The following is a 13,444-nucleotide window of genomic DNA, read 5'->3' on the forward strand; positions in this document are numbered from 1 at the left end:
TGACCCTGGACATAGTTTTAGAATTGCTTTTTGACCCTCTATAATGTTTTTGAGAGTATCTCTTCGTATTGCTTTTTTAGTGTTTTATCTAGGTATTACATTATATATACATGACATCAGTCTTGTCATAGTTTTACAAGTTGGAGTGCAATGTAGGAAATTTACTTCCCTTTATAACTATTTACCCTCCTCTATTTATAGTATAATTGTCTTTTTTTATAGTATAATTGTCTTAATTATTTACTCCATACACATTTAAAAGCACATCAGACAATATTACAATTTTTGCTTTGCCTATCAAACGCATTTTGAAAAACTCAAGAGAGGAGGAAAAGTTTATTTAAATTACTCATATTTTTACTTACAGTGTTCTTTCCCTTTTTTGCTTTATAAAATTTTCTTCTTTTGCCATTTCCTTTATGTTTTAGAGGACTTCCTTCAGCCATTCTTTTAAAGTATGTCTACTGGTAACAAATTTTCTTAAGTTTGTCTTGATTTCCCTTCCCTTGGATATCTTTTCTGAATGTAAGAAACTGGGTTGATCTTTACTTTCAGCAAGTGAAAAATGTTGAGCCAATTCCTTCTGACCACTATTGCTTTTGATGGGAAATATACTGTAATTTGAATTGTTTTTTTCTTTCCAGGTGACATGTCTTGTATCTTTTACTGCCTTCAGGATCTCTCTTTTGCCTTTAGGATAAGGAGTTTGACTATGGGGTGTCTTATTGTAGATTTCTTTGGATTTACCCTTTTTTGAATTACTCAACTTCTTGAATCTTTTGAATATGGAGGTTTCTGTCTTTTGCCAAATTTGGGAAGTTTGTAGCTACTATTTCTTTGAGCATCTTCTTTTAAGATTTTATTTTTTAATAGAGAGACTGTGCATGAGTTGGGGGAAGAGCAGAGGGGGAGGGAGAGAGAGAATCTCAAGCAGACTCTGCAACTGAGAGTGGAGCCTGTTTCAGGGCTTGATCTCACGACCCCTAGATCATAGTCTGAAACAAAATGAAGAGTTGGATATTCAACGGACTTAGCCACTCATGCATCCCTCTGAGAATTTTCAACCTGCAACCATCCTTCTGAATCTATAGATCTTCCATTATAGTCTAATATGTTCCTTGGCTTCTGCTCACTTTTCATACAGCTTATTTTCTCTCTGTTATCCAGACTGGGTAATTCTGTTGTTCTGTTGTCCAATTCATTGATTCTTTCCTTTCTCCTCTTCATTCTGCTGTTGAGCCCATCTGCTGAGTTTTTCATTTTGGATATCCTATTTTTCAGTTCTAAAATTCCTATTTTATTTTTAAAATTTATTTTATTTCTTTACTAAGACTTTCTATCTTTTCACTTGTTTCATGTCAGTTCATCATTTCTCACTGAAACATTTTGATGATGTCTGCTTTTAAATCTTTGTTAGTAATTGTAACATTTTGTCATCTTAGGGTTAGCATCTACTGATTGCTTTTTTTCATTTGAATTGTGAATCTTCATTCTTTGATAATGAAAGACTTTTGATCGAAACCTAAATATTTTTGGTATTATGTTATAAGACTTTGGATCTTATTAAACTTTCTGTTTTAGTTGGCTTTCTCTGACATCACTCAGGTAGAAGAAGTGGGTGGGCACTGTCTCATTACTGCCAGATGAGGGTAGAAGTCCAGGTTCCCTGCTCAGTCTTTGTTGACATCCAAGGGAGGAGCTCCTCATTACTGCTGGAAGGGTTGGAGTTCTGGCTCTCCACTTGGCCACCACCCACACCTCCCTCGCTGAAGGAGGCAGGAGACCTCATTATTGTCCTGACATGATCTCCACTGGCATGACTTGAGGGGAGTGTAGTGTCTTTGTTAACACTGTGTGGTGGTAAAAGTCCTGAGTCTACTGGATCGCTTCTGCCTCCATCCCAGTGAGGAAAGGAGTGACTTCTCATTACTGCCTGGTTCCTGCCTATGTATACGTCATTCTCTGACACCATTTTGACTCAGGATGGGGGCAGTTTGGATGCTTCATTAGAGCCTGAGGAGGGTGGAAACCTAGGTTCCCAACTCATTTTTATTGGTGTAGGTGGGTGTGGGACCATAATTTATTATCTGGTATTAGACTGGAGTAGAGCAATCATCTAAAAAATTTCTATATTTCTAGGGTGCCCTTTTGGCTACAGTGAGTAGCCGTTCATCGGGGCTTGTTTTGTTTGTGCCCTTGAGCATTTCTAGGTTGTCGGTTTCTTCAAATGAAAGTCTGGGATATATGAGGCAGAAACAAAACCGAGGGATCTCACTACAGTGTTGTTCTTTGGGTCCCAAGGTTCCATCTTGGGCCATCTGCTTCATGCTCTGCACTTGTCAGTGTCTCCTCATGTGCTTTGTATAGTTCAGAGTTTTTAGTTGTGCCTAGGTAAGGGGAATAGAGAAAAGTATATCTGCTCCATGTCCCCACTAGCCTGCCTGTGATTTTTAACAGATTGAATGTGAGCTTCTTCAGCTCTCTGTCCCTATTTGAAAGAGCCATGATGCTCAAGTGCAAGAAGTACTCAGCAGGAGTCCTGGGGCTTTTCAAACCTCATGCAACCTCAATCTCCTTATTTCTCAGTGGCAGGATCATTTACTGAGATAATTTCTGAGGCTAATTTCCTTGCTTTAGCTAATTTTCCCTTCCATCCCTTAAAAAGTAGCCAAGTTTTTTTTTTCTTTTAATTAAATTGTTTTTCTTTTGCCTTGGGGACTTTTGAGTTGCAGGGCCCTGCCCAGAAGTTTCCAGGCATGCAGAAGATAATCACCCCCAACCAAATTTTTGCTTTCAAAAGCCCAAGTTCAAATAGGTGATTGCCCAGGTCTTCCTAGGAGGTAGCAGAAGGGGGTTGGGGACCTGGAGGAGAGAGATCCTGTTCTTCTGGAGGCAGGAAGAACATTTCAGGCCTGGAGAGGGGCGGGGTAGGGTCTCTAAATCACAGGAGAGCTCAGGTGTCCCAGGGAGGCAAAAGGCACTGATCATACAGGACTTGAGCTGTGGTCTTTAGAGCTAAGAGGGTAGATCTGTGCCCAAGTGGCATGGCATGGAGGCATTGCCTTCTGGGGACCAGAAGCAGATTATTTGACTGCTAAGGAAAGTAAAATGTGGCCTGCCCTGTACCTGGGGGTGGGGTGTCAGATTCATCTGTGCTCCAGTGATGGCATCTGCCCTCCTAGCCTGCAGGGGCATCCTGAGCATCCCATGGGATAATGCACGTTACAGTACTTTCCAAAACACTGGAGGCTGTTCAACGTAACTCATGATTTTTATCAAGCACCTACTCTGACTAGATGCTATGCCAAGAATGATGTTGACGACAAAGAGACTTTGGGATTTATGATCTCCTGGAGGAGAAAAGTCAAGTGCCCAAGTGAACAGGAACTAAGGCAATACAGGATTGTGAGGTTGACCTAGAAACTATTTGTAAGGATTTCCCCCATAAACTGGCTTACGGGCCCCCGGACTTTAAATAGCCTGTTTGTCTTAATCAGGACTTTTAGGCTGCAAGTGAACTGAAACCTACTTTATGCTGGTTCAGGGTCAGAGGGAGAGTCCTGGTTCTCATAATGAGGATGACCAATATTTATGGATAAGACACACACTATGAGTCAGATGTGATTATCAAAAATTGACTCATGTAACCCTCCCAACAATCCTGAGGTGAGCATGACTATCACTTTGTGGCTGCAGTCACAGGGGCATCCAGAGACGTGAACGTGCTCTAGGTGCCCAGTGCCTCCCACCATGTCTTGCAGCCTCTGTGCCTCCGTGGTTTCCCTTCCCAGTTGGCCACTCCCTGCAGGCAGAGAAGATGGCCACCGTATGGGGCTGTCAACCCCCATAAAGCAAGAAACCCTCTCCTTCTCAGGGCCTTGGCAAGTCCCAGGGAGAACTCTTATGAACCCCCACCCCAGCCCCCGGACTGGTCAATCCTTTACAAAGCAAACACAGTGACCTTAGGGATGGAATGTTCTGACTGGTGCCAGGTAGGGGGTGCATTCTAGGATTGCTTACATGCAGTTAGGGGAAGAGCAGGTCTGCAGAGGAAAAGTGGGGTGCACTCCACGGGCTACCAGATGTTTCCCAGCTGGGCCCTTGACTGAGGGCGGTGGGAGCTTTTATGTCTGTGTGGAAGGAGGCCTCCAGCAATTGTCCGGTGTCTGTCTCGGAGACCTCTGTCCTGATCTTCAGCTTTGAAGGTCATTTCATTGCCAGATGTTACTCCCTCTTTCTTCATTTGTGGAAATTGTTTCCTAGAACTTTCCTGCCACTCTCTGTTCTGTGCTAATGGAAGAAAACAGGAATAGTCTGCAACGCTTACTTCTTCCTAACTTAGCTTATGGATATTTGCTTGCATTTTTCTGTTCCCAAAAGCCTCCCTCATTAACCTCATCTTTCCATCTTCCCACCTCCCAGGCGCTCTCCCTCTTCCTACCTCCACCCCACATGCACCTGGGGCCCATCCCCTGCCCCCATCTCCTGGGGAGGGGTGGTGAGGAGGGAGGGGCTCCCTTTGGAGCTGTGCCAGAGGGTGCAAGGTGGGGACATCTGGACATTGGAGCAGGACATGACAGGAGGCAGGAGGGAATCCAGCAAATCATGGAGGTGAAAATGATGTTTCTTTAAAATGAATGAGCCTGCCCTAAAGAGTCATCAGATAATAATGAGGAGCAGCGGGCCAGCTGAGGTTCTTATCTAGCCTGGGTGTGTTTTAACTCTAAAATGAAACAGGCAGTTCCCATTTGGTTCTCGTCCGGCCTTAGGCACCCACCCTCCCGGATGTGCTGTTTGCGTCTGCTGCCCCTTCCCGTCCCTGCCCACAAGGGCTGGGGCATGGTTTTCCTCTGCACTTGCTCCTACCTCCTAATAGTCTTTCTTTCTCCCTTCCCCTCCCCAGCCATCCTGCCTTCTCTCTTGCTCGCCCAAATTCTTCTTTTTCTCTCTCTCATTCTTTCTGTCTCTTCCTTTTTTAAAGTGCAGGCATTGGTTTTTATGTAAACGGAGGTAGAAAAGGTCCAACACCCTAATTTCTCTGTTAACATGACAAGGAAAGGATCAGAGAAGCCAACAAGTTGGGGCGTGAGCAGAGGGAGGTCTCAATGTGGTGGGGGTACAACAGGGGTGGGATTCATCCCCGCTGACCCAGCTCCAGGAGGCCCCATCACATTTCCCGCCACAGTCTGCCAAGAGAAGGGATGAGCCCCCTTGCCCACTGGCTGTTGCAGCACCAGCCTTTTGCTTGTATTGGTTTGAAAACATTTACCTTCAGAGCCGGAGCTTTGGGTTGTAAAAAGCAATCACGCAACTGCGCAAACACCTCCCTACACCATGCCCTCCCAAATCGAGTTTCCTGGAGGCTTTGGGGCAAGACATCTCACAAAGCCTCACACGTTGGCACAGTGCGGCCCTTGAAGAGGAGCTGGGGACTGAGCAGGGAGACCCCCTTCTTTAGTTTTTTGTTTTCCTCCGTGACATGGTGAGATGTCCAATGAGGGGATGTTCCCCTGGTGGGATATGAGCCGGGCCGGCACTTTCCTACACTGGGGGTTCCTCTCCCACGCTGGAACTAGCCTGGAGGGTGGGCTCCAGAAGGGGCACGGCTCCCGGAGACCAGGAGGCCCATGTGTCCCCACTTTGCCTCTCCCCTAAACCACACGGTGGGAGCTCCTATAGCTTCAGGTAAGGAACGGCCCCAGAGTATGTTAAGCTCACAGAACAAGTTAAAAACATACCCAGGCTAGACAAGAACCTCAGCTGTCCCATCTCTCCTCATTACCGTCTGATGACTCTTCAGGGCAGGATTTTCTCCGTTTTGTGCTCCATCACCCCCACCCCGTGTTCCAATGCAGAGATCAGCTCCTAGCAGAGCAGGCAATTTTTAAAAAAGATTTATTTATTTATTTATATGAGAGAGAGAGATGGAGGAGGGAAAGGAGTCAGAATCCCAAGCAGACCCCCACTGAGGGCAGAGCCCAACTCCAGGCTCCAACCCAGGACCCTGAGACCCTGACCTGAGCCGAAAGCAAGACTCGGGTCCTCAACCGACGGACTGCAGGTGCCCCGGAGCAGGCGATCTCTGAGTGTGTGCTGAGCGTGGGGCTAAAGTCGTAGGTCCTGGAAAATGAAGTTCAGGCCGGTGTAGCTCTGTGGTTGAGCAGCAGCAGGTCAGCCAATGGGGGCCACTTAGGTTGATTCAGAGCTGGGCACCGTGTAATCAAAGAAGGCTCAAGGTCATAATTGTTGAAAGCCGAATCACCAAAATATGAAGAAGACTGTATTAATAAAGAATATATTCATTGGATTTCTTCCTCGCCGGCTGGCAGCAGGGGGCTGGGAAGCCACAGGACGTCCCTGAAGGTTTCTCTTGGAGGGATCTTGTGTTTGGGAGCTGCAGGGGTGGGGCAATTCACCATGCCGAGCCAGGCTCACCCCCTTGCCACCGGCTCCCCGGAAAGTTCACTCGCGTCAGTCCCCAGGCCCTCGGTGAGCCCATCTGGATGTCTGACCTACCCGCACCCCCCTTTCACCCCCCTTCACTGGATGCCAAGAGCAGAACTTCTGCACCAGAGACCGAGTGCTCAGAGTGCCCCCGTCTCCCCACCATGTCCCAGCTCAGTAGCTGGATGTCTGGAAGAGATAAATTGAATGGTCCTTAAAAAGGAAATTGGGGGATAATGTGCAAAGCAGGTGACTGAAATGACAGAATTATGAGGAAAGTGAATTCAGTCCCTGGTGGTGGAGGCCACTCACCTGCTTGTCCCTAGGATACCAGGTAGCCAGTTCTGTGGCACAGAAGCTTGTCCTTACCAGCAGTCTGAATGGAGCCTGGGGACACTGGATCCTCAGCAAGAGGAGGGAGTGCCTTGAATAGATGGTCAATGGTATGCCCCAAATTTTACAAGGGACACCAAGTAAATGGAACCCATGCAGAGAAAGGTAAGCAGGAAGAAGGGGCATGGTCGAGGAAGCAAGTTTTGGGGATGGGCAGGGATGCCTGGCCCAGAGAAGTGAAGGCCTAGAGAGAAATATGGCACCTTGGTTGAATAACTCAAGGCCTACTTGGGGAGGAGGGCTGCCTGGCTCTGTGACTTGATGTCTTATGAGCAGAAATCCCTATTGGCTTTGGGATCTGTACTGGACAGTCCTGCGTGAGCCCTCTTGTATTTACCTGCACACACACTTGTGTTCAGAGTGCCCCAAAACAGCCTCGTGAAGCACCCATGGCCCTATCTTTCTGCGTAGTTCCCCTGGGGCTGCTCTTCCCATTGGCCTATTTGGCCCCACTAATCAGTGTTTGGCATCTCCCACCCCACCCTCATCCCCACCCCTGGGGACAGTGACTAGCTGCTGGCTGATAAGATGCAAGCCTGGAGACAGTGGGGGGCCTTTCAGAGACAGCCTCACTGAGGAGAAGCCAGCAGATGGAAAGTAGAGGCATGGAAAGAGCTAGAGACCAAAAGCCAAGGGTAGAGTATGGGTCCTTGGCCTTGACAGGCTTGAAACCAGCACACCCTGACCTCTTCTGCTACCTAAGACAATGCATCATTACCTTTAGCATAAGCCGGTCAGGGGTGGGTTTCTGTTACTTACAACCAAGAGTCCTGACACGAATGTCATAGATCTGGCTTAGTCTACTGTTTATTCCTTAATCTGGCCCAAGAGGGACAATACCAGTAAGGATTGGGAATGGCTTGCTTGCTGGGTGCCACGCATGGCGGAAAGTGCTTGACATGCACCATTTCCCATGTGGCTGAGAGTCTTGTTAGCCAGTGTACAGATGTGCACGCGAGGACTCTCTCAGCACCTGTAATGGAAAAGCCAGCAGCCCAAGCTGTGCCAACAAGGATCCACTCACCCACTGTCTTCCCTCTCTGGCTTCATACTCGGGCTCTACACACTGTCCCCTTGGCTGTCCCCAGAAGCCCAGCAACAATCGCCTTACACCTCTAGTTCCTGACCAACCATTGTTATAAATTACATGATATAGAACAGGGAGGGGGTAGAGTAGGGAGGTTTCCAGGGGGGAAATTCTGCACACATCCCTACGAGTGAGGAGAGTGGATAGTGGACAGAGAATGGAGGCCAGCACAACAGGACTATGATGTCACATCGCTTGCCCTGGCCACATAACTGGATAGCGTCCAGCCTGACATTCATGGAAAAACCCTCCGCTGCTGTGTTCCATGTCCTTCCGTTCCTGCTTTATGTCCTGTCTGCCCCTGGAGCAGGTGGTGGGCTGCAAGGCCAGCCCTGTCTCTGCCTTTTGGCCTCATTTCTCCCCAAGAAGTTTGCGGATTTGAATTCTCTTCCCAGAACATTTGGAGTTTCTCGGCTTCTCTGTTCAGTACATTTATGGCACCACACAGCCTGATAGGCCGGGCGTGCAGAGTGACACCTGAAAATACAGTGGTCATATTTCCTTCCTCTTAGCAAAGATAGAATAAAGGTAATGCATTGAGCTTCATGCAAAACTATTCAGATAAAAGCCAGGTTGTCCTCCTTCTGAACTCTACATCCTACCCCCTTCCCCTCCTTTGACTTGGGAGGAGAATTTGGCTGTGGTTGTCAGACCTCTGCGTGTGAAGTCCACCTGCCTGCCTGAAACCTGTGCCTTCTTTCTAGGTGAGGAGAAAGACAGGGGCTTCGCTCATTTGAGGTGAGGCGGGAGGGGTGAGCCAGGTGTGCTGGAGGTGAGGAGAGACGCATTCCTACCTGCGTCCAAACATGCAAACCGCTGAACAAAAAGCATTAGCCTCTGAGTTGGGGGTAAGGATGTCTTGTCACCATGATTACCGGGAAATAGTCCCACTTCTATATAATAAGGGCATTAGCAGAAGCCAGGCCATCTGATATTCCAGTCTGGGGCCAAATGAGAGGGTGTCTGAAGGGCCAGGCTTTATGCAGTTACCTGAACACGGCGGTGGGCCGGGGACTGAGCCAGGCACCGGAAAAGAGCCCTTTCTTTTTTTTAATTGGGGTGGGGCGGGGCCTTTTTGTCACCCAGCACTAGTCCTGCAACTGGCCACAACAGTGGTGTAGGAATGAGTGTTTACACGGTCTCAGTGTGTGTGTGGGGAGGTCACCCCAGGTACGGAGCTGGACTAGGGGGGTGTTGGAGAGCCCATGTCTTGTTGAGTCCTCACGCGCCTAGAAAGGTGCCCAATAAAGAGAAAAGAAAAGGCAAGACGCTGTTCCCTTCCAGCCTCCCTGACCGCCCCCCTTGGCCCCATGCACACAGCCGCGCTGGCTGGGAGGCTGCGGTCCCGGAGGGAGGCCCCGCTGTCCGGCGGGCGCCCAGGGCCGCTGGCCCGTCCTGCTGGAGCTTCTGGCCGCGGGGGCTCCGGGGCTGGGGCGGGGGGGGCCGGCACCTGCCAGGCCGCGGGCTCGGGAGGGAGGGAGGGAGGGAGGCCGGGGCTGCGGGACTCGCGGGGGCCGGGCAGCCGCCCTGCGCGGGAGCAAAACAAGAGCACGCGCACCTGCCGGCCCCGCCCCGCCCCGCGCGCCGGCCAATCACGGGGCTGGGGCGTGGCCAGGGGCGTGGCCAGGGGCGTGGCCAGGGGCGGGGCGGGGCCGGAGCCCCAGCTGCAGCCGGAGCCGGAGCCCGAGCCGGAGCCGGAGCCCGAGCCGGAGCCCGAGCCGGAGCCGGAGCCCGAGCCGGAGCCCGAGCCCGAGCGCAGCGCAGCGGCCCAGCCTGGAGCGAGCGCAGCCTCGTGCCCGCCGCCCGTGCCCGCCGCCGCCGCCGCCTCCCGAGCCCGCCGCCCCCGGGGCATGGCCTGTCTGATGGCCGCTTTCTCGGTCGGCACCGCCATGGTGAGTGAGCGCATCCTTCGCCCCCGGGGCTCCCTTCAGTTTTCCAGCGGAGCGAGAAGCGCACAAAGACCCGCACCCTCCCCCTGACAGCCGTCCCTGGGTCCCCGGGGAGAGGCCCGGCCCCCCCTGCGCCCCCCGTCCCCGCCCCGGCCACCTGGCGCCCCGGGATGCTCCTTGCACCCGCCCGGGCCGCGGGGCCATCCGAGGGGCCAGCAGCCCCACGAGCGCACCGGTGGCCCCGCCTCGGCCCCTCCGGGCAGGGGCCTGGGGCCTGGGCTCCCGAGCGAGCGCACTGGGGACGGTGGCAGCCTGGGCCCCAGGAAGGGGTGGGGGCGGGGGTCCTCCCTCCCTGCAGGTGCGCGCGCCCGGGCTCGGGGAGCCTGCACTTCTCGCGCCCCCTCCGGAGCGCCGGGCACGGTCTGGGGGAACAAAAGAGGGAGCTGCTCCCCGGGACCCGAGATGCGCTGATGCGCTCCCCGGACCTGCTCGGGAGGGGGCGGCGGATTCCCGGGAGGCAGCCCAGGGGCGAGCCGGGCCGCCTGCAGGCCACCTTCTCTGCACCCCGGACAGAGACCAGGATGGAGACAGGGACGCAGATTTCCCGTTCCCGAGGGTGCCAGCCCCGTAGGGGGACCCCCGGGTGCCGCTAGAGTCAGTGCTAGACAGTGAATCAAGTGCTATTCCCAGGGGTGGTCCAAAGTCTCCTCTCGCTCTTTTGTAAGAGCTGCATAAACTCATATGGGGGGCGGGGGTAAACCCCAAACAAACAACAAGCTAACCATGGACCAGTCCATCCGAGGGCCTTTCATTCTTATGCCTAGCACAGCGACATTGCAGTTAGGTACTTACAGGCTGGATTTCAGGTCATCTAAAGTACAAATGGAAAGTGTTCCGTATTCCAACCCACCTCGCCCTCCCTATCCATCCCTCTCTATCCTCTGTCTATGGATTTACTATCCTGCTAATTAGTCTCCATAGGCTGTAAGCCCACAGTGCACAGCACGCACAGGGGTTTCACCCCCACCCCCCTCGCCTTATTTCATTTTTAGCATCCTGTGTTTGAAGTCAGCAGGGCTCAGCAGGATTTGACCGACAGTTACCTCTTGCCTTGAGCCCAAGAAAAAAAAAAAAAAAAAGCATAGCTGGCTGTCTGCGCATGCTCTGTCTCACGACTGCATCCTATGCCTCCAAACAGGTTACTGTAGAACACATACCGAGCGTCGCCAGCTCATTATATAATGATTTTGTGTAAACCGATAGAATGGGGCCGCAGACATGTTTAGGAGGTTGGTGGAGCAGGGGCCGGTGGCAGGGGGCCTCGATGACCAGGTCCACTCTCCGCCGGTGCCCTGCCTTCATTACTTGGCTTCTCACGTAAGAGGGGAAATGGAAACAGAAAAGGCAGCCCCTCCTTGTGACATTTGCTTTGATCTGATTGAATGTTTGGGTAACACTTGGCAATTCTTCCTTTTACGTTTGTCCATCTCTTTGGGATTCCTAAATTATGCTGATAACGGAAAACTCAGGAGATTAGTATTGTTAGCTGTCGGTAAGGAATGCTTCAGATCTTTTAGATGCCAGGTGACTCCCCAAGTCCTTTCAAAGCTGCAAAAGGGGCTTGTACATGTGGGAAAATAACGAATCAGAATGTTTTAAAGTATAGATGTTTGTACGTCAGGATTTAAACAAATGTTTAGGTCATAGTTTGATACAGACCCAGCACTCGTTAGTGTTCTGTACTCATGTGGAGACACCGATGGCTAGGCTCCTTTTTTTTTTTTTTTTTCAGGGAGCATTGTTTTGTTTGAAAAATCATGCTCCTCCCAGAAAATCTTGTACTTTTTTTTTTTTAATTTAAAAAATTCTACCCAAGTCGTAAACAAAGAGCCCTTGAGAGAGCCCCAGGATCCTGAGCTCTTTCCTCGCCCCCTGCTCTGGGGTCCCACCTGGGACTGACTGCCAGGTGTGAATCTGGAGAAGCTGACTTGGAGGATGGGCAACGCACCTGTCCCTGAGCAGGACTGGGAGGGGCAGGCACGAGGGCCCAATGGGATGGTGGTATTTGGGGCTGTTTGAAGTGGGGTGTGGTGATGGTGAGGTCAACAGTCTTAGTGACCACACAAGTGGCACCTGCCTTTTGCTTAGTTAAGGGTGTGACATTTGGATTGTTTTCCCCAGGGCAGTGACCTAGAGGACTCTTGGCTAGTGTTTTCCCCTTATCTGTCCAGGGTACCCGGGAGGGACCTGCCCTCCGATCAAAGGGTCCACTGGTCTAGGTGGGCACCAAGCCCGGCAGTGACACATGGGGGAGAGAATTGAGAGAGAAGTTTGTGCCAATGCCCGGTGCCTGCGCCTCCCTCTTCCTTTTCCTCCCTTCCCCATGGGCTGTGGGAAGATGTTTCTCTCTCCTCTCTCACTGTGTGTCCCTGGGTAAATAGCCTGAACCAACCTCACAGTGGCCTGGGGGACTGTTAGAGACCCTCCCCAGCTAAACCGACATCTCTGTATGTTTGCGTTTCAGTTGAAATCAGCACCCGAGAAAATATTCTCAGGTATGGCAGGTGGCAACAATCCAAATAGGGTCTCTTCGGCATTCAATACCCCAGAATGGACTTACTATTATTTATCATTTATTATGCAGCACAAATTGAGTGTAGATGGAGAGGTCAAAGACAATGCTTGGACAGGATAGAGAAGCATACAATGAAAGGGAACAAATGGGGAGGGAAGATGTATTTGTTTCATTTTTAATGAGCTCAGGAGGCTAAGGACAAGCTAGCTGTAACCTACATTGCTGGCCGCTCTCATCTGAGGATGTTTCCAGAGAGCTGGTCTATTTCAGAATGACAGCCACTGCCTCCCATCATACAACGTTTCATGATTTTATTAATTGGGCAAGGTCATTGGACGCCCGTGGAAGAAAGGTGGGTGATGGCACGCACCGCTTGGGTGTCAAGTTTTTTTGTGGGGGCAGGATTATATGGTTTCCTCAGTTTCTTGTGGGTTTTCCTCCCATGGGCAGGGGCCGGGATGACCCAAGGTCACTTATAACCTGCCTCGAGAGAGCTAAGCAACGCTGGAGTGCTGTTAAGGACACTGGTTGGGACAACGGGGTCGCAGAGCGGAAGCCACACAGAGCTGCCTTGGCTTGGCTACTCATTAACCGCGGGTCTTGGGCAGGAGGCAGTCTCTGTGCCTTAGAGCCCAACTCTGGATGAGGGGGAGACGGCGATCCCCCCTTTGGTGCGGAGATAGTAAGAGGCATCCTGGCTGCAGCCTGGAGTTTATTGGGCACATGTAATCGCTGAATCAATAGCCTCTGTTGTTTATGACCCCTTATCTGGCAGGCAGGAGGCAACATTTAATACTTCAGTCTGCCCCTCTCTCCTTCCCCTTCTCTCTGTCCCAGATGAGTTTTGTCACCCAGCTTTGTCCCACTGGCCTGTCCACTTGCACGGCCACTGACTGGGGAAGGCCACTGTCACCCTCCTATCTGCAGGTTGCTGAAGGAAATGGTTTTTGGTGACACTTTCTAGTCCGTTACCCCCATTTCAGATAAAGTGCAAAACCCTTCACGGGGTTTGCAAGCTCTTCACGCGCAGACCCCGTGTGCGGCTCCAGTTTCACC

At 51.2% G+C, this 13,444-nt stretch overlaps 1 protein-coding gene across 4 annotated transcripts in view; it reads left to right on the forward strand.

Moving 5' to 3' along the window:
• Window positions 1-13,444, forward strand: part of ABCG1 (ATP binding cassette subfamily G member 1) — a 70,023-nt gene that overhangs the window by 4,184 nt on the left and 52,395 nt on the right. The window contains exon 1 of one of the 4 annotated variants that reach the window (XM_038581554.1): window positions 9,688-9,816. The exons of 2 other annotated variants lie outside the window; for them this stretch is intronic. In XM_038581554.1, the coding sequence (XP_038437482.1) occupies window positions 9,775-9,816 (42 nt within the window). In that variant the 5' untranslated portion in view covers window positions 9,688-9,774. Of the gene's footprint in view, window positions 1-9,687; window positions 9,817-13,444 lie in introns of those variants that run through there. One more of the 4 variants, XM_038581555.1, reaches the window with a different exon arrangement.

Source organism: Canis lupus, chromosome 31 (genome assembly GCF_011100685.1).
Source record: "Canis lupus familiaris isolate Mischka breed German Shepherd chromosome 31, alternate assembly UU_Cfam_GSD_1.0, whole genome shotgun sequence".
NCBI classification, from domain to species: domain Eukaryota; kingdom Metazoa; phylum Chordata; class Mammalia; order Carnivora; family Canidae; genus Canis; species Canis lupus.